General features: G+C 36.0%; 2 protein-coding genes across 3 annotated transcripts in view; one reads left to right on the top strand and one right to left on the bottom strand.

Moving 5' to 3' along the window:
• Positions 1 to 22114, top strand: part of LOC138936540 (beta-galactosidase) — a 110223-nt gene that overhangs the window by 25121 nt on the left and 62988 nt on the right. The window lies entirely within an intron of this gene.
• Acj6 (abnormal chemosensory protein 6) overlaps positions 5980 to 22114 on the bottom strand; it is a 44320-nt gene continuing 28185 nt past the window's right edge. The window contains exons 3-4 of one of the 2 annotated variants that reach the window (XM_070302009.1): positions 14459 to 14665; positions 5980 to 9952 (exon numbers count right to left, since the gene is read on the bottom strand). In XM_070302009.1, coding sequence (XP_070158110.1) covers positions 9188 to 9952; positions 14459 to 14665 — 972 coding nt within the window. In that variant the 3' untranslated portion in view covers positions 5980 to 9187. The remainder of the gene's footprint in view (positions 9953 to 14458; positions 14666 to 22114) is intronic. The other variant, XM_070302010.1, reaches the window with a different exon arrangement.

Below are 22114 nucleotides of genomic sequence, written 5' to 3'. Positions count from 1 at the left end.
ACATGATATGTACAGTATGGAGGAATCTTTCTCTTTCCCCTTATCGTACATTGCGCGCAATTTGGTACGTTTGAGAAGCCGATAACGCATTGATACAAATTCATGAAAATTTTGCTATTACACGCATTTGCGATATGTAGAGTATGTTATTTATTTCTTGTTTCATTTCGATAATATGCGAAACTATGAGGGAGAGTTTAGGGATATTGGCTAACATTCGAGTTACGTGATACGCGCCAATAAAATCAAAATCGTTCATTGTGAATGAGACCATACGAAGGATAACGAGAATTCTTTACTTGTGTGAGTTATGCTCTAAGTATTTAGAGAAGCAAAGTACAATTTAACTAACAAACTAATTGCTACATAATTTACAAATAGATTTACAATTCGTACAATATTTGTCGATTATGTACAGATCCTCGAAGGTGCCTACGAATGTAAGAGCTAGCCCAAGCGTCTGCCAAAGCAAATAATTAAAAGGATAACATCAAATAGTTTGCTATGGGATACATGATTTATTTATACATAAACATAGTCTCGAGACATTGCTCCAAGTTGCACGCAACATATTTACATAGAAATTTCTACAATGTCAGACGATTAAACTAGTATCTTTTATGATATGTCTTTATTATATTTTATTATATCGTTTTCGCGATAGTTACAGTCTTACTCATAAATAGCGTTTCACCTTTACACTGATCGCGTTTAATTACAATTTATTAGAGATTAATGAGAATTTAATTCGCTGTGAGAAAAATTATGATTATGATTTGTCGATCGTTATTACACACATATAGATTCATATTCTGACATATCTGGAGTTATTATGAGACACGTTGAATGTGTTGTACGTAGACATAGTGTAAACATAAATATGCGTAGTACGATGTTACTTCTATTTCTATAAACGACGGTATGCGCGCGGTCCGCGCGAGTTTCTCAGATTTTTACCAGTCTGTTAAATGCGTTACGAATAGATGTAGAACGAAAGCGAAGTTCCTCTCCTTAATGGAAGATAAGTATGCTCTAAGTGTTTTCTTATGTTATCGTTATTGATCGCTATTTAAAATAGTTTTCAAAGAGAGCTCGTTTTCTATATTAAGTATTTACGCGTAAAAGTATCTTAACCGAACCGAGGAACGAGCAATCGCGACCACGTCTCGTCTCACAAAAAACGCGGCGTATATTAGCTTTAAAAATCGTTGTGAGCGATTGCGATTATCAACAATTGGGCAAATTCGATTGAACGATGGGGAAAAAGATTTCATAACGACATCGCGTTTCTCTCTATGTAGAATTTAGCTACCTAAGCTGACCCCACCGTGAACACCTATGAGTAAGACTTTTAAATTTAACAATTCATTTTTTCGCTTCCCTCTTCTCAATTTATATGTATAAACATTTAATCCCTAATTGCTGATATAATAATTATTTATACTAATTATTTTTTAATTTCCGTATTTTTTTTTTTTTTTTCTCTCTTTATACAAAATTTTGCTCCCGTCACACGTGTCTTGACGTAATACTTTTCGGTCACCCGTCTCAAATCGTTTCGGCGGGTATCTGAGGCGATTGTTGACGATCCGCGCAATCGCCATAAAAATGAATAAATTATACGCACGCGTACATAAGAGTCTTCGCACTATTTACGCACATATCACGCGATCAGTACAACGCGATCATTTTTCGCCATAGATTATCCGATTAGATAATTTGCAGGGTTACTCATATGAGAAAATAAATGGGAAAGGTTGAAATGCAACGATTGAGTTGTACCAATTTTTTCAACTTATTTATATTTATTATATTGTTTATATTTCCCTTTTTTTTCTACGCGCCTGAGAGATCGATTATCTCGCTTTTTGTATAAAACTGCAGGAATCTCTTAGAACGCCTCAACTCTTATTTTTATGTTCAGGTTCTATTGTATTCGCGATTATATAAATTAGCTCGTGGGGAGAGAAGTATTATATTAAAAGATATTTTTAGAAATTGAAAACGCGCGGTTAAGAAAAAGAAATAAACCGTGCATCTCTGATTGTGAGATAGAAACGTATACATCGCTGAAAAGTTGCGATCGATACGTAGATTATAGCGAGCTATAGCGCTTAACAATTGTCTTTTAAATGATATTATACCCAAATATATATATATTTACATTTTTTTATCTCGACTATATATCGATGGATGATCAAGAGTATTAGAGATATCCAAAAATAATGATGTTTTTTTTAAACAATTGGTTTTTGAATTTCTAAACACAATTATGTTAATAAATTTGATAAGAAATATTTTTTGCGTTGCGAAGAAAAAGGTTTCAAAATAATAGTTTTTTTTTTCTTTTCTTTTCTTTTAAAGCTTTTTAAGCCAGAACATATTATACAATATTGTACGGATGTGTCGTAAATCTGCGCAAATCGAAAATTACGACGTACATACATAGTTTGCGTCACATTTGATCGCGTTATTTGGCAAGACTCTTAAGTGCATTTCGTGACGATAACAATCGCTAAAAGCATATTATGTGTGTGATATGACTTTTTTACCCTGTATTAAATGTGTATATAACATTTTGGGCCTGAGGAGCGCTTCTTATTCCGTCTTGCAGTCTTACTCATAAATAGTCTATTTCGTTCAAACCGAGATATATATTGCAATCGCAAAACTTAATATTGGGATTGAATTAAGATTCGTTTTTTTTTTTTTTTTTTTTATTCAGTGTCTTATCCTTTAATTCAAGTGTCAAATATATCAATTAACATAAACGTTCACTGAGATTCCCTTTCAAAGAAATATATATATATTTTTTGTTTTTAAAATATCCCTTCTATATCAAATAATAATTACTACGAATCTGTGCATTGACGATTTAATGCTCACGTTGCACGAGATGGCTCACAGATGGGCGTTTATTTCTTTTTTATTGCAGTATACACCAAAGTAAATCATTATCACCCTTCTCTTTGCGTAGGAGGTTCTGAAACCATTGTCTATCTTTTCAGTCATATATTTTTTTTTTGACTAGTTTGGAATAAAATTTTTTAGATAAGATAATTGGAAGAAGTCATGTTTATAACAATGTCTTAATACAATATTTTATTCGATGTATATGTTTTTAATCAAAATCTTCAAATTAAAATCTTGCTTGATATGAATTAAAAGAGAGCTATTAAATTTTAATATGCGAAAAATCTACTTTTAATAGCGGATTAAAAAACTATCGACGTGTTTTAATAATCTCTTAAAAAAAAAAAAAATCGATCTCGAAATAAGAAGAATTATTGATTCAAAAAACATTTGGTTCTAGAACATCCTATGATATCGCAATTTAAAAAAAAAAAAATTTCTTTATATTATACAGCGATGTTTGTTTAAACACTTGAAACTTATCGTGACGTACCGCGTAAGCGACGAATCGTAATTTACAACCCAGCAAATGTTTTATTTAGTCGTTCAATGAATATATAATGTAAGGTGAGAAAATTGATCTGTATATAATCGTATTATAACGTGATACGGTATGATTAAGTGAGAAAAGAGTAATTAATGACGCTGACTTTGGCCAAATACAGGAAGTATGGAATTTATTTCAGGACGTTTCTGTATTTACATCGCGATAATAATAGAATAATTAATTAATTTTATATTTGAAAGTTTTGGAGATTATTTTTCATTAGCCTCGTTAATTTTGTACGTACCGATGTTATTGAAGAACTATGATTCTTTTTTTTTACAAAGAATATTAAAACTCTTGTAACGACTTAACATACGCGTAATAATGTGCAATTACATATTGTTAGTACACGCAATATATTCCGGATACTTCCTGGGGCGTCTTATGTCTTATTTCATGTTCATTCTGTCAAGTGCGTAAAACGTATTCTTAACCTAATTTATATAGAGGTAATACGAGTAATATTTACATAATTCCATCAGTTACGTAACAACAACAGTATCAGAAATGTTTTTTTTTTTTTTTATAATAATGGCATTGCGATAGCTCCCGTATAACGTCAGAAAATAAGCAATATTCGCAAAAGAACAAGATACGAGAAACAATTAAAGAAATGGTAGATTTTTTTTCTTCCGTGACATCTCTAGCCAACGTTTTAATTCATCAAAATTTGAAAATTTCTATTAGGAAAATCGTGTACACAATGACTAGAAAGTTGCATGCTTAAGACAATCGTCGACAGAATCGAGATATACGTTACGCAATTGAACAGTTGTATAGGAAAATAAATTTTCTTTTTCTTTTTTTTTTTTTTTTCCTACGAGAGAAGAACGGCCGCGATTCCAGGCGAGTCTGCCTGCATGCGATTTTGAAGGCTGATAAAAACGCGCTGACATTAGCCCGCTCGGGCGGACGCGCCATGTACAAGAGAGAAAACAATGAATAATGAAGGTCTCGCTATAGATTTCTATATTGCACTAAAACTCCTGTTCTCCACTACCTAATAGAATGGCAAATCGGCTATTACTCTCCTATAAAATACTTATCCTCTTACATATATACAATTTAAAAACCATTACCGTTTTCCTTTTTTTTTTTTCGTCGATTTTACCTTTAACTATTACTAGTATCTTCATTTGCCTGGATGTATGCCATCCTCCTCACAGAACGTCTTCTAACGTTGGATACATACGACCATTTATCCGGCAAACCTTCTTACTGCGTATTTCATTGTCCAATACGGATACAAATTTCTCGCAAGATTTAAGATTGAATAAAATCGCGATATTTTTACTTGAATTAAATTTTTGCTAAGATAAAGTGCGCTGGAAAGTAGAAAAAGTAAAAAAGTAAAAAAAGATTTCGTCGAAATCGTTGAATAGTAATATTCCTTTAATATTCACTACGAAAATATTCTATAATTAGGAAAGTTTCCATATTTGTTAGAAAAAATTTAAAGTAAAATCGGGCGAAATATCTAATCTTGTATCGACGCCTTTACTTTGAAACGTGGATGTTATTACACGATGACAAATCATATTTTCTATAATTGATAAATGAAATGTTAAACTCATTAATATTATAGAATCGGATGATGAAAGTACGAGATCAGTTTGGAACAAAGTTGAAATTAAACGAGGAATCGACGTCTCCGGATACTTGCTCATGTCAGTTGCTCGATCCTCTTCTATCTACTAAAGTAGAGAGAGAGAGACACGTTTCTAATGTCAACTTTTTGGCTAGTCAACCTTCTTCAATCTGTCAATGTAGAGAATGGATTTCTGATGTTAATCTAATTCAACTAAATTATCTTCATTTTACACACACGAAGTTGTGTTCTTAAATTCTCTAATCACTTTCTCACTTAAAAATAATTCTATAAAATTTTGATCTTAAGTAACGTATATTGTTCGAAGTAAATTTTTTTTTTATTGTTAGATAAGAGATATATAATTAATTATTCACTTTGTAAATATAAAATCTGTCTGGTTAAAATGGTTTCAAGTAATACCTAGATTAGATTTGTGTGACTTGAAAATTTTTTTCGAGACTTTTCTATTTTCGAGACTTTTCAAAACTAATATTTAAGTAGTAATGCTCGTTCTTAGATACGTGAAACGAGTCTCTATCGCGTGTATCCAACTTTAGAAGATATCGCGCATTTTATTCTAATAATCGCGACTTACAGCCGAGCTATTACGGTCGTGTGAAACCGATCGCATGCTCTCTCTTTCTCTCTTATTCGAGTCGCTGCGCGTCTTACCTTCCGTTAAGAGGATGCTTCGATCTCGCATTCGTAGAACTTCTTTGTCGTCACGCAAAAAAAAAAAAAAAAAAAAAAAAAAAGGCGCAATACGACGGATTTCTCGTCGGGCGAACAAAAAGAGAGATAGACACGCGTGTATACAGATTAGAGATCCTCTCGATCTCGTATTATTCGCGCGCGCGCGCGGGATGCTGATCGAGAAAAACAGAAACGAAAACTGAATTCTTTTTTCTTCCCCCCCCCTCCCCCCCGACACACGCATGTTGACAGACCGCACGTTTCCACGGCGCACGCGTTGATTCACGCGAGTGGAAACTGTGCGCGCGTGCAGGCATCCGTGCGTTCCCCGCATCCCTGATATCGGATCGATAAAGAGATATTAATCGTCGATTTTGAAAGCGGAACATGTGTGTGTGGTATCCGAGACTAAAACACCTCCCTTCGTTTGCCCTCTTCCCTTCTTTTCCTGCCTCCTCCTCGAATTTTACGAAAATAGTCGGCGCATGACGCATGACGGATGCGCGGACGATCATTAAAAAATACGAACAGAATATAATTAATTCGTTTACTACATGCTACGGTATTGCTTCAATATGATATGGTACAGTCTTTTCACTGATTGTCCAATATCACTACGTAAAACATTTCTCTTAGCTCTGTTAGTTTGTTCCTCTCTCTCTCTCTCTCTCTCTCTCTCTCTCTCTCTCTCTCTCTCTCTCTCTCTCGCTCCTTTCATCTCTTATTTCTCTTTCTTTCTTTTTCTAAATCTTAAACCCCTTTCTGGTTCTTTCTCATTCGCACTACATTCACTCGTTCACACGCATGCTATTCGTTCTCTTCACTGTTTACACTGCACTGAGCGTCTCTTCATTAGGATTAATATCACTTTTTTCATCGGCGCGATGAAAATACCCGCGCGTCGTCTTTATAACAATATGTATTTTATATTTTATGTTTCGAGTTGTACTTTTCAAGACGCGTTGGTGGTCTTTGCTCCTCGCCGTTCATTCATCACGACAGGCTCGTCCCGTGAAGAGGGAACGATGAGAAATTTCTCTCTCTCTCTCTTTCTATCTATCTGTTTTTCTCTATTTCTCTCGTCTTCAACCTCGCCGAGATTATCTCGCGGCGATCGATCGTATCTTCAATGATTATTGCTCAGTAAATTATTGCGATGGTGAACTGGTGATTTACGAACGTTTCCGATGTGTTATCGGCTTACAAATACGTAATATGTCATCGGTTGTTATCAGAGGTGAGAATTGTGAAGATTGTTGTTTCGTCAACGATACAGTGACGTTGGCAGTAATAGCTAATACGAAAATACTTTGTATCGGATACTATTAATTTCATAATTATTATCCGATTAAATGTTATTGCTTTCCGTACTAAAAGTATATAAAAAGTTTTTCCTCTTTTTTTTTCTCCATTTATTAATTTTGAATAATTATAGAAATTAACAAAATTCTTGTTAACCACAAGTTGCAAAATTGTCCTTTTAACATTCAAATGTTCTTCACATTTAAGCGTGATATTTTTTTTAATTGATTAATTATTAATAAATAATTACAAGCGCAATGTAATATTGGCGTTAAAGATCTTTCATAAAGGTTTCTACAATATTGTATCGTTGATACAGAATGTCACAATTATGCATCTACAAATATTGATGCGATATCGTGGACAATAGTTGATAGAAATACATTAAATTTTGATTATTTTGTAAGAAAGAAATACGAAATATCATTTCTCTATTGTGGATTTATTTTGGGTCATGAATTTTACTGGATTTCGCATATTCGTCTGCGAAAGAAATATGATGGTGAAATCGGCGCCAAACGGCGATTTCGCTCGCGGATGTCATACGGCGAAAGGGTCGAAGGGCAAATGGCATCGTAAACTGTTTTATCGCGATCGTTGGTGGTGCGTTTCTCGAACTCGTAGTTTTACGGGACTGTGTGCAAGCTCTTTACTTGTAATAGTAATAACATACCATATAGTGCTTAAATTAAGTCAACTCCTTTGCCTATAATTATTCCCTTAAAAGCATACACAATATATATTGTACTTAAACTCTGTACTTTTTATCCGTTTTTCATAATTTAGGATATTTTTACCGTCTTCCACGAAAATATTGAATAGACTGGCAGAAAAATTTACTTTTAATTTTTCTGAAATTTAATACTTTGTGTTTCTTTCTCTTTAATAAAAAGAAGGAATTTTTCAATTTATTTGTATTAAAATGTTTGCAACTTTTATATATTTTGATTAATTGAAATGTAAAATTTATCTCCAAGTTTACTGTTTTCACAAACAAATATCGCAATATGTATTTTACTTAAAAATTCTTAAAACAGATGTTAGTAAATATTGTATCCCGAATGAAACGGACGAATCGCGCGGTATTTGTGTAATTCCGTAATGTTACTGTACGCAATACGAATTCGCGTCATTATAATGCTTCCTGTTAACGCAAATGAAAATACGAAGAAAGCGTTGATATAATCCCAACGCATCTCCTCATTTTCCAAAAATCATACTGTTGAAAGCATCATGCATTATTGCAACGATCGGTGTTTTTTCTCGGTATTATATTCGTTATATTATTCGTAGATGCGTGATTCGCGCCTTTTTTTTTTTTATCACGAACAAAAATTATTCTCGCGCATTTTTGTTCGATACAAAGAGGTATATCGCGTAGCGTACTCGAATTTATTCGCGTATGAGTGAATCTCGACTGAAATCTGTGGAGAAAAATTGATTAGAAATTTATCGCAACTTCTGTTAATCCTTAATTAATTACGGCTTATCTGATAAAAGTGAAACATATTGTATACGAAATCTTCGTTTAGCGTCAACTCCACGTTCAATTTCCGATATGGATTTATATTTATTACAGCGCGATGACACATTGTTCATCGCGAAACGTTCGTAAATATGTTACCAGTATTACGTTGTTTGCGCCGGTTATATATCTCTTTAACATGACACAGCGCGTTGAGACGTAATAGTTGGTATAGTTGGAGTTGGAGAGAAAAAGAGATAGAGAAAAAGAGAGTCGCGAACCGACGGGTGAAGAATGGTTCCCTGCAACCGGTGATTCCAGAATATGCGTTACACGCATATTACACACGCGCAGTGATAACAAGCGACTCATCCTCAGCCTGCGACAGCACGATGTACCGATAGTATCTGCCGATGGTATCGAGCCATCGTTTATCTCGCGCGACCGCGAAAGACATCCCGCGAGTGGACATCCCCGATGATGATGATGATGTTCGCCCGACGACGATGACTCGGAATCTCGTCACTCGGGGATTGTTGTCCATCAACGGTGTCCAAGGGAAGCCCTGGAGCATCACGTCTCACGGCCATCCCTGAAACTCGGTCAGGGGTTCGGGTTTCGGCTCGAGACCAGGCAGCTGGTACGGTCAGTTCTGCTGTCACAAGCCACCCTCGGGTCAATGTTGAGCCGCGAATTTCATGCGTTTCTGCTTCTGCCGCTGATTGCAGAACCATACGCGGACGACGTTCTTCTTAAGATCGAGTTTCTCCGCGATCGCGGCGATCTTTTCGCCCGAGGGTCGCGGCTGGACCGCGAAGTACGCCTCCAACGAGCGCTTCTCGGGCGCGGCGATGCTGGTGCGTTTCCGTTTCTTCTCGCCGGCCGGCAATACCGAGGGCGCATCGGGATCGCGTCGCTTGTTCTTCGCCTGCGCCTCCGCCTCCTCGAGCCAGGCCTGAAGGATCGGCTTCAGGGCGATCATGTTGTTGTGCGAGAGCGTGAGCGACTCGAAGCGACAGATGGTCGATTGCGAGAGGGCGCCGACGCCCGGTAGCTTGAGATTCGCGAGCGCCTTGCCGACGTCGGCCTGCGTCACACCGAGCTTGATACGCCGTTGCTTGAATCGTTCGGCGAAGGCCTCCAACTCGCGCGGATCGGTATCGGCGTCGGGATGGAGACCCGCCGCGGCCGCCGCAGCGGCCGCGGCTGCCATCGCCGGATGATGATGCGCCGGATGGGGCACGCTTCCGCCACCACCGCCTAGATTGCCGTGATGATGATGGTGGCTCATCATGCCATTCATGCCGCCGTACACGGACGGTCCGTGGATGCCCGCGTGATGCCCGGGTCCGCCGCCCGTGCTCTCGGACATCGGCGTTAACGTCGTCATCGAGTTTGCTGGGTCTAACATGTCGAGGCTTTCCATCCCCGGATGGCTCATCTGGAACACGCGAATTCAAATTATTCAATTTGAGTGATGCGTCCTATGCCTGTTGTTCCTAGAAGAAATTTTTATATTGGCATCTTTCTTTCTCGAATTTTAGGGGGTTTATGATAAATTGTAAAGCTTTGATAAAGAAAAGTTTTGTCGGATACACTGACGTAAAGGTTTTTTTAATAAGATAATATAGAAGTGCACTAGGGCTATGATAACTATTAGAATTCTCACAGATTACGTAGGAAAATTAAATAAAATCTAATGTATTAGAAGATTTAATATTTCATTGTCTCATTTAATGTTGAAAATTTATTTTCATCTTTCAGATATTCTATAATATAAAGAGATTATATTTCAAGACTTTTCTCTCATCAATATTCTCGATTTATTTTCACATATGTTAAATCTCTAATATTATAATTAACGATACATCGGCATAAAAGGAAGTCTGTAATTGATTTCATTTAATTCTTTATATACCATATAATACTTGCTAATTATATCTGGAAATATAATATCTAAATTAAACACACATATAACGCGAAACACAAATATTTTTAACTGTTTATTGATACAAATTTTTTTATGACATTTCCTAATTATTAAATTGTTTTAATATTAGCAATTGTAAGCTTGCGAAAAGTTATTTTGCAGCTTTATGAAATATCATGTAAGTTTTATTTCGACAGAATGTCAATTTAACATCTAATTACCACGATATTTAATGTCAAAAATAACGATATATATTAAAATTAAATTATAATGAATCGCGATAATAATTGTATAGGTAATTATGTCGGGAAAAAAAATTTTTTGAAAAATTTTATTCGCTATTTTTTTTTTTCAAGCAAAATAAAATGTAGAGATGCGAATACGACGAGAAGCCGGATACGTATCGTATTGCCGAGTTTTACGGAAATACATTTTGATAAAGCACCATCGTGGGTGTAGGGAAGGCATGAATGAAGGGGATAAAAAATAAAAAGTTAGGTCGAGTGCGGCGGAGAGAGCAGGAAATATGTGCAAGCTAACACGCATAATTATGCAGCACGTGCGGCCGTCGTCACGAATGCAGGACGCACTTCGCGAGCGCACACACAGCTCTTTAGAGATTATATATTTATGAACTCCTTTCATATTTTTCTCCGTTTAAAGTGCCGTTACATAAGCGGCGTGCTATCAACTCGTTCTTGGGATTAATTTCGGGATTAACTTTCTTAAGATTAATATTGGGTATTACGAAGCTGAAGATGCCGCGTGTCATGAGTCGCGAATACGAATTAAAAGGAAGTAGACGAAAGAAACTGTCTATTTCTTTTTTATCTAAATAATGTTTCATTTATTTGACAAGGATATGTGAAAGATATTTTTTATTCCATTTATTTTTCACGTTTGTAATTTTCTGAGAAGGATTCTATCATTACGTACTGCGATTCTTATTCGAAATGTATTATAATCAATTTATTGGGTTAATTTATTTTAATTATTAAATTTTTTTTTTTCATACATGATTTATTTATTGCGACTCTTGCCCCTATTTAAGTATGTAAGGTATCACGTACACGTGTACAACCTTGTTTACACACATAAAATCATCTGGTCTCGCGGGAATATACTGAATTAACTAGACGCCACGGTTTCGACCGTGGGGACAGGACATGTAATTAGAATTAGTTGACGCGTATGTTTCAGAAAGAAAATCTTCCTTATACACATATAGGAATAAACTCGCTCGATCAAAAATTTACGCGACAAAGGCCGATTGATAAAATAAACTCGATTATATACAGATTTTATTAGAAAATTATCGTGTTAAAGAGAGGAAAGAAAAAAATCGATATAGACGAACAAAAAAATATATCAAAATTTATAATTCGTATAATAATATTTAAATGCATTTATATAAAATATTAAAAAAAAATATATATATATATACAATATAAAGAATTATTTTGTTGAATAAGCACATTCATTGAAATATTCGGAGGTAACGATTAATATTCAACAATAATGATACGCGAATCCTTTCATGAATAAATATTTTAGGAAACATTTCCCCCTCCCCCTTCCCTCCCTCTCTCTCTCCCCATCCCTCCCCCCCTCCCTCTTCCCTCCGCGCGTGTACGTTTATATACCGGAACATTTTTATCCAAGCATTGTACGCATCCTTTTCGATCCCGATCTCTTGTTTGTTTACATCCGGTTACATGAATTATTCTCCAATTTTGGACGTACACGGGATTGCGATCGCGGCCCACGTTCGGCCCAATTCGTAATATTTATTATACGCGATACCGCGGGAAAAAAAAAATATATACCGTTATAAAAAAATCGCAACTCCGAAAAATTATCGCGTCGTTCGCGCATAAAACCCGTCGTCCCATTACCTCGCGTATAACATACGTAAGGGCTTGTACACTGAATCTCGCGGGGCGCCGGCTTGCGCGCGTATATAATACGCGCGTAAGGCACAACACGCGCATCATCTATTCTCATGAGAACAGACGGTATAAGCGAGCTAACTGGATGGCACGGTTTCGGTCGACGGTGGTGCACGCTATAGGATAGCGCAGTTACATCAGAAATGCAAGGGGGTGCACGGACACAGCGTGGAAAAGGCAGAAGGTGGATGCTGTCGGGAGCACCACCGGCGGCGGCAAATATACAGCGAATGCGGAGCGAATACGGGTAGTTGGGGGGGTGAGGGGGAGGGGAGGGGAAGGGGAGGGGGACTTGCCCACGGGCGTACGAGGTGTAGGGCCCAAGAGACCCCGCGCAATATTTCATCATTACGCTGACACGATGGTAGGGTTAGCCGGCTCCTCTATGTTTTGCTCTTTCTCCTTGCTCTATTGCCCATCTCGCCCCCTAATTTTTCTTTTCCACTCTTCTTGTTGGCCGTGTTGTTCTCTCCCGATACCTTCACGCTGCGTCAGCTCGACGTTGTTTTTATCTCTGTCTTTCTTTTCTAATATATATACACGTGAGTGTCTAAAATCATGCGATTTTTATTGTTTTTTTATTACTCTCTCTCCCCCTCTCTTTCTTTTATTGGTTTCTGTCACATTTTAACATTTTATATACTCGTATACGCTTTCTCTGAAACAATATCTATTAAAGCTCACGGACTATACGGTTTGACGTTACTATTGTCGCGTGAAATTGCAATTGAATAGATTCGGCTTTTCTAATCGCTGCGTGTGAAATGGGGAGAATGATTTATACAATACTCAACAAACGTAAAATTTTCGATACTGATTTATAAATAAAACTGTACACGTGTTGAAACAAAACAAATTAATTATATTTATCAAAATAGGATATATCAGTTTCTATCGTCATATTTTTGTATTTGTATATTAATAAAGATAATCGCACAGACAAAGATTTTCAGTTTTAAATTTTATGAAAATGCGAAATATTTTCAGTAATCCGTTTCCATAGGGAAAATCAAAGAAATTGATTTCGGAAAACATGATCTTGGAAAATAGCATCAAACTTTGCAAAGAAAAAAAAAAAAAAAAAAAAAAAAACGTGTACGCGAATTAAAATATAATATTCTAAACAATTTGTAAGAAGCGTCTCGAGGAATCGGGAGAGACGATTTATAACGGATAAAATCACACACGCAGATCCGCGGGTGGCCGATACGAGAAAAGTTAAGCAAAACCCGTCACGAACCCTCATACCGCAGACACGGGTCCCGTACCCTTACAATTCATCGCGGGGGCATTTACAAGCACACTGTCGCGATACGGAGATAATGTATATGTATTTATGTATACGGCACAAGCGCGGCACACGCCCCTTACATTTGAGAAGATCATTCCGGGTCGATGCGCGTTGGTTGCTCGGCGTCGCCCCCCCCCCCCCCCCGTATTCATTCATCGTCATCAGATTGCTCAGATTAGCATAAGGTACACTGCGGGGCAACAAATTGAAATGCAATTTGCTGCGATATCGTATACATGTATCGAGAGGCGCCTGTTTCTAAACAGCGTAATCACGCCGCTAAAATTGCACGCTGGTTACGAATACAAAACGACGCGATAATAATATAAATATAACGTGGCTTATTAACCATTAAAGAGCGGGGGAAATTAAAATCGCTGTCTGCATTGTTCGCGATATTAACAAATAAACTAGCGTAAATTAAATTTTTCAATCTGCTGATTAAATATGAATCGAAAATTAATTGCCGCCTGTAATTAATTATTGGCAACGATTTTAACTCTGACCGTTGGATTCGTTGCATTTTATGGATACATGCGGGGGAGGGTCTACGAAACGGCAACGCTCGTGAACGGCGAGAAGGGGGCGCCATTATTGCGACAACTGTTCTGTACGAATAATATTTTTCTCTTTTTTATTATATTATCGGCAGTACTATTTTCTGAGTGTAATTATAGTATTTAACAATAAGTATAGGGAGAAAAGTTTATATATCTAGTTTATTTTTTACACAATTTTTTAATACGATAGAATAGTATACCAAAAATGCGGACTCACAAAGAGGTGTGATTGTACCTGATGATGTGGCCGGTTATTTGGATGGGGGGTAGGCATGTGTGCTCCATGATGATACACGGACACGGGATCGTGCTTCAGTGGCATCGGCGTCCCGGCGTTGTGCTTCCCCAAATCTGCTGCCAAAGCCTCTGCTCTCGAAAGTAAGCCGTCTTGCAAACCGCTATTCAAGCCGCCAAATAAATCACCCTGAAACATAAAATACATCGTGTATGCATTAAAAATAATACCGTCGACTGATCGCTGTTATGATGTGCTCCATTATTGCATAATTGTTAAATCTTTCTCTAATTTTCGCGATTTATTCGAGCTTCTCTTTTATCGCTTTCTCTAAAAAAAAAAAAAAATGTCATATATAATTTTTGATTTGTAAAAAAGAAATTGTCCTAAGTGAATAAGTATTTGTATGTTAAATTATAAAAGATTTTTTTTTTATACAGCTTTCAGATACTAAATCCGATTTTATTATTGTTCATTACTTATTCGTTTGAAAATAAGAGTATGTGAAAAAAGAGACAAATTATGCAGTATAACGTTGCAAGCGTTTCACGATAAACGCGATAATTATAATAATAATTGCCGTCATTCTTAATATAAATTCTTATTGAATTTAATCCGTTCGACGCGTTGTCTGGGCAACAGCCAGTTTATGTACCGGATGGCAACATGGCTGGTACGATCGATATTCCGAAAATAGTTTTGTTATCCGAGACGTTAGCATTTTCCGAGTTTTTTTTCCAATTCCGAAAACATTTCTATCACTTAAGTTGCACCAAGAATTCTCCATTATCTTGAATTATGTAAATTTAATTACCAATTGCGCGAATTGAACAAATAAAGAAAGCATAAAACTTTTTTATTCAACGAGTATTATCCATTAGCTGATGTTGATATTCAAGCGAATGTGCGACATATTAATAGATAGATATTATAACAAAATATTTATTATTTAAAAAATATTTTTCAATACGCTCGATTAAAATTTCGATTGTAAATTGAGGCGATAGTGTTCGACGATTATATATCTGTTCGAAATTTATAAAAATCATTTAACGGGGTGCGCGACGCGCGTGTTATAATACTATTTAAAGTAAAGATAAAAAACTGCGCAAAAAATTAATGCGAGTATATAATAGACCCAAAATTGTCGGCGTTACGTTACGTATAATCTTTATATTCGACCGTTAAATTACTTTGTCTCGGAGGCAAGTTTGTCCGAGATAAGTTACAAACGCGTTCGAAATACACTTACTCGTCGCGTGAACTAATACAAATATGTGTCGCGTGGAAGAAAAGCGTTAATGTAACTTGCGAAGGGAATATTTCCGGATCTGATTTTTTTTCAATCTTAAGATGAATAGAATACGCTTTTGAAACTTGGTCAACTATTTTGGAAAATTGTTCAGCACGTGATGGAAAAATAGCAACGCGAAATAACGTTTATGTAAGAATGAAAATAATTCATGTCAACCTTTTTGATGGCTTTCGGCATAATTAATGCCGAGATTACTCGTTGCTAAAGATACAGATGGGATTTGCGTGTATAATAATTTTTCGCTCAAAGCGATGTATAATTGGAAAAACGACGATATTTGCACGGATAAACGGGCATTAAGTTACTAATCCCCTCGAGTCCGGTAACGTCACTGTATTAGCGCGTACACATGCCCTATGATGTTCGGTAATCAAATTCATCCGTTACACTGGAATCGATCCAAAGGACGGATACTTGACCTAGTCCCCCCAGGGACGGTGGACAGACATATATCCGTGAGTATCGGCGGCGAAACTCGGACGAGCTGGAGCGGCGGGGAGGGGGGGGGGGAGAGGGATGATCCTGATTCTCCCTTTCGCGTGTTTGGAGAGATCCGGTCCCCCTCGGCGAAGTCAACATTTAATGGTAACGAAAATAGCTTAAACTACGCTACGGCGAAATTTATGAGCAACGCGGAACGGGGATAACAAGAGGGGCGGGGTGTGATTTCATTTCATGGCGCGTTATGCGCGTGAGGGGGGCTTCGCCAAAATTTCCTCCTTACAGCCCGTCGATGTAAAAAGAATTTCGTATACAAAAAATGAGATATTGTTCTATATGTTAATATTGGTATCATTTTTTTTTTCAACTTATTTTTAATCAATTTCTTCCGTTTCTCGATTTGTATCGTTTGTTTTCCGGCTGGAAATTCGAATTGTATATAATTTTGTTTAAAAAAAGAAAGAAAGACAGACAGAAATCGTACAAATTTTATTTGCTCGCGATATAGTGTTCTTTTTTTTAGTTCCAGCTTTCCAATAATTTATTATTTTTGATATTATATACCCTTCTTTTGACCGATACATAATATAAATATATATACTACTTTAAAAGCACATCATGTGCGGTAATTCGATGAATTTCTATTAATGCGTTAATTCAATTTACGTAACTTAATATCGATTATTGTATATACGCGTCAACTTACTGTGGCTGCGGCCAATTTGTTATCACCTATACTATCCCTTATCGATCAAAACGATTTCTCTAAGAGGATACCTTAATGAAAGCTATGCATTACATTCATAGCCTCATATCACTTAGATTTGCCTGTACACCGTGGTGATCGATATTATATGGGACATTCCGCATCGACTACATCTGTCACTTGTGCGACATGTTACTAGGTTCGTTTTACGTTCGAAGAATATCGCGGTTATAAGCCGTATATAACTTATAGCATGCCTTTGAAGCCATTTCAACGTGAAGGCATTTTTTAAACTTAAACCGAGCGTTCAAACGATATTTAAATCTTTTAATATTAATACAAAATGTAAAAATCAATCAACATTAATATATGACATCGCATCTCAAGAAATTATATAATATATAATATTATTTATATTATTTAATATAAAAATAAGAGATGTATAATCTGTGATTGTATTAATTTTATCGTATTAATTCTTTTATCATAACATAAATATGAAAATGATCTTTTTTTATAATAATTTTTATAATAAAGAATATATTACTCTTTGGAAAGGGATTGGTACTTAAATTTGTATCGCAATTAATATTTTAGCATTAAACAGTGCAATTTTATTCTTTCAATGATTTTATAAATAAAATTATATACATTTTATAGGCAAGATGAAACGAATAGATCTCCTGCTTCTACTAGTTTCTCACTGGCATTAATTCAATATTAATGCCGCGTGAACTTTTAATTGAATAAAGCAATTTTCAAATATAAAAAATAAATTTTACAATATAGTGTAGAATTTATTACTATAAGTATAAATAAAAGATATTATCGTTAATGCAGATAAAAATGGACAAAAAAGTTTGATGTATATTTCTCACAATAGAAATATCGAATTTTTAAGAATACTTATAGATATATGTATCTTTCCGGACATGTTTTCCGGTTAAAATATGTATGATTATTGATTTTTAGAATTCGTATGATATCGTCTAATAATGATTAATATATTATATATTCACTAGTATAATATTACTATTGACACTAATGATATCTTATTAACGATCTTCAAAATCGCAAATACAAAATTTCATTAATACGATATACGTATGCTATAATATTTACGGAAACTACAAAGTAAATAGAAGTCTATTTTAAAGATTTATCTAAAAAATTTTAGATTTTCTTTAAAATTCTTTTTGCGTATTAAAAATATTTTTATTTCTCTCTTTTTTATTTTTTTTTTATTTTTTACTCTCTTCAGTGGTTCTTTATTTATCGTACGCCGTCGAGCGCGCCACGAGATTAATCCGAGAGAGTTATCAAAATATCGTTAGCCGAGGCCGAGGCGGGTAAAAGTGATTCACTGACCACTTATTTCATTACGACCTGTAATGTCCGCATTGCCCGATCAATGTTTCATGCGGAAACTACTGGCGTGTGTTCTAACGTTTCGATTATTTATGAACTCCTCGTGTCTTCGTCGGATACGGCTTGTCTTACCCACAAGTGTCTCTAGGTTACTGAACTGCCGTCACTCTTTTTAATCTCTAAATTTTCCTCTCTCTCTCTCTCACCGTCTTGTCGCGTGCCATATTTTCTCATAACGAAATACAGGATCTTATTTTCATCGGAATTGATATTAAATATATATTGGAATGTTACAGAGTGACGAGGAATATTGTTTGTCACAAAAATATGTCTATTATTGAATAACATATATAAAATAATGTTATTATATATCTCGGATGAGAACACAGTGAGAAGAATATTTTTGGAATGGAAGCAAAATAGATATTAATCGGAAAAAAAAAAAAATTTCTTTCTTTCTTAAGTCATGTAGAAATTATTTGTATTTAATTTTTCATAGTTTTATAAATTGGTATATATTTACGGAAACTACAAAGTAAATAGAAGTCTATTTTAAAGATTTATCTAAAAAAATTTAGATTTTCTTTAAAATTCTTTTTGCGTATTAAAAATATTTTTATTTCTCTTTTTTATTTTTATTTTTTTTTATTTTTTACTCTCTTCAGTGGTTCTTTATTTATCGTACGCCGTCGAGCGCGCCACGAGATTGGAAGCAAAATAGATATTAATCGGAAAAAAAAAAAAAAAATTTCTTTCTTTCTTAAGTCATGTAGAAATTATTTGTATTTAATTTTTCATAGATTTATAAATTGGTATATACTTGTTAACAATGCTTTTTTACATATTACACATCTTTTTAATCTCTAATTTTATGAAAGCAAACTCTAAAAAAAATTACCGTGCAAAATGATCTATTTTTGCGATCTATTAAAAGATTTATAATCATATATATATATATATTTATTTATAACATTTTTATATATCATTTTAATAAAGTCTCACACAATAAGACAGAAATTATTCGGAATTAATTATTAAAAAGGATGACCGAAAGCAACATGTTTAAGAATACGTTTGATAAAAGAATTTGCTATTCTTAAGTATATTGCATGTGTCAAAATACAAGTGAAATAACCGTATTCTCACGCGGAAATATTAATGTATGTGGGTAACTTCCCGCAATAAGACCTGCACTCAATGACGACGTTTTTCACGCGGACGTGTTGCTTAATCGAAGCATTAGCAGGACGATAAATCACGATTCACGTCTAAGGGGCAATGGACCCTCTTTTAACGTAACACTTGAACAATAGTTACTCGATCCTCGCGCGTGCACATACGTGGGTATACGTATATGTATAAGATTGTAAGAAGGGGAGGGAGGGGGAATCGAAGTTACTAGAGAGTTGGTAAAGGTCCCCTAAAGTATCCCTCACATTTTATTATTTCCTTTATCTTTATGCATCTCTTTTACATCTTAAGCTGAATTAATCGAGATTAGTTAATATATCACGTCGAATTTATTTATTTATTTAGGATCAATTAGACAGGCTGTCACATATTATCGCATAGTTTACGCTCTACTAATATGCGACTATTATGATTATTTAGAAGAAATTTTATTTTTTTAGTTTCTTTTTTTTTCTAATTTTTGTACTTGCAATTATTTAAAAGGAGATAAGGAAATTGTGCATTATTGCATTAATAAGGCGTTTATGTATATTGTGAACGAAGCTTAACGGAGCTACCGAGGATACGGATCGTTCTTATTAGCCACATAGTTAACACTTGCCGCTGTTGTTTAGCAAAGTTTCTTCCCCTTCGCGCGTTTCTCTACGTCGTCGCGGTTAATAGAGTCATTTTTCGACGCGGCCGACCCCACAGCGGGCGAGGATACGTCTTCTGGAACTAAAGTATTATGAGGATTAGCCAATTACAATTGAATTATCAGACCCCACGGTCCCTCCATGTAATTTATCCGAGACAAGACGGCCGGCGGGTGTGAGATTAAGTGGATAACATAACTGATAACAAGGTGGCCTAGCGCAGGTCGGTTCATGCGGAAGATGGAGCGCCAGGTAGCCTCAGGATTTAGGAGGGTGACTTGAAAAGCGAACCAGGATATGAACGGGGCTTATTAATTTACTCAGGTCTTTTCGAAAATTGTTATTTACGTTACGCAACTGATATTATTTTTGAACAAACCATATCTATTAGAATATTAATCGTTTTGGCGCAAATAGATAGACATTAATACTGCCTTACGCGAGAGAAACTCTTATTAATCTTTATATTATATTAATTATTTTGAAGAAGATATAAATTTATCGCGTATATATAATTTCTAAAACAAATATAATTCGGATATATCTTTCCCGAAGCGCGAAAGCAAACTAAGCCGATTACATACAGCGCGCGGCGTTTATCTTGAATAATTTAACCGTATCAGATGCGCAGAATTGTTTCGTCTATCGAGAGACACAGTTTTGTTCCCTGGGAAAACGCATTGCCAGAAAATCAATTCTTTTAATTCATTACGTTCCAAGTGTAGACGAATGCAAAATTAGATGTCGCCCGGACACATCATCAATATCATATATAAACCGTCAAGCGTGTGTGCATAAAATCAATTAGCAATTAAAGCCCAGCCGTGTCTGAGCCAAGCGGTTAGTCGGTACCAAGAGCTTATCCGCGGCATTCGATCGATAAACGTCGGCCCCGAGCAGGGTCCGTCACGTTCGATAAGATACGAATAGCGTCGACATCGATACTAGCGCGAGAGAAGCCCATCAATAGCGAATAAAAAAATAAATCTCGTCACGTGCGGCGCGGCGTGCGGTTCAATTACGTATCCGTCCGTATATAAGATTAATTAGCGAGCGGCTAGCTCTCCTCCTCTCTCTCTCTCTCTCTCTCTACACTCTCTAGATTCAAATGCAGAATCGCACTCGGTGCGCTCGGACCCGTCGGCTATCGGATATCGCAAATTGGGACAATTACGTTATTTCCGTCCGATAACCTACATCACGGAGTAGAGTCTGACGCATGAATAAATAATATCCACCAGAAAATCTGACGTCTGACACGAAAACGGGGAGACTGTTCAAATTATCACTTGCATGGCGGAGTACCTACCGTCTAGAGTAAAGAACATTATATTCGCGCGCCGGGTTTTGGCTCTGTAAGGATCATCAAATTCAGTTTCGTTCGGTAGCGCAGACGCGACACCGACCCCATCGCCGTCGCCGCCGCCGCTGCCGCCGCCGCCGCCGCCGCCGCCGCGAGTATCATCGATTTATAATAGCGCTGTTACAACGCCACCCTTCCTTTACGGCGTTAATATTAACCTATTGTCGCTAATATTATTATATTAGCGTTTTTTTTTGCGCGCGCCGAAGCGCACCGCGACAACGAAATGACGTCGCGTTGCATTATCCTTTCGCATTTATCCCGATTGTCAAATTTTTAAATTATTGATTTTCATTTCCTCTATTCGATTATCGTTCTATTGTTGTCGTAGATTGTTGTAGTAGATTGTTGTCGCGCGCGCATTGTGTGTTTTGATATTTATTATTATTACTGCATATATCCCAATATACGCGCGTCGCTCTCTTCTTTTGTTTTCGTTGTTTTGATCGACGTTATGTTTGTTGATTTATATACGATGGATATTTCTCGTAAATCGTTAATAAATGTATAGACGTACATTATTACACGGACGTACGTTGATTGTAGAAATAATAAATCTTATTACAGGAACGTCCGTCGCGCGGGTGGAAAATGCGAACGGGCGGACAAGAAGCGCGCG

The sequence above is a fragment of the Polyergus mexicanus genome, unplaced genomic scaffold (assembly GCF_030449975.1).
Source record: "Polyergus mexicanus isolate NDT 795.1 unplaced genomic scaffold, iyPolMexi1.0 SCAF_9, whole genome shotgun sequence".
Lineage (NCBI taxonomy): Eukaryota > Metazoa > Arthropoda > Insecta > Hymenoptera > Formicidae > Polyergus > Polyergus mexicanus.
The sequence above is the reverse complement of the archived record's forward strand: the minus strand, read 5'-3'. Positions and strand labels throughout refer to the sequence as shown.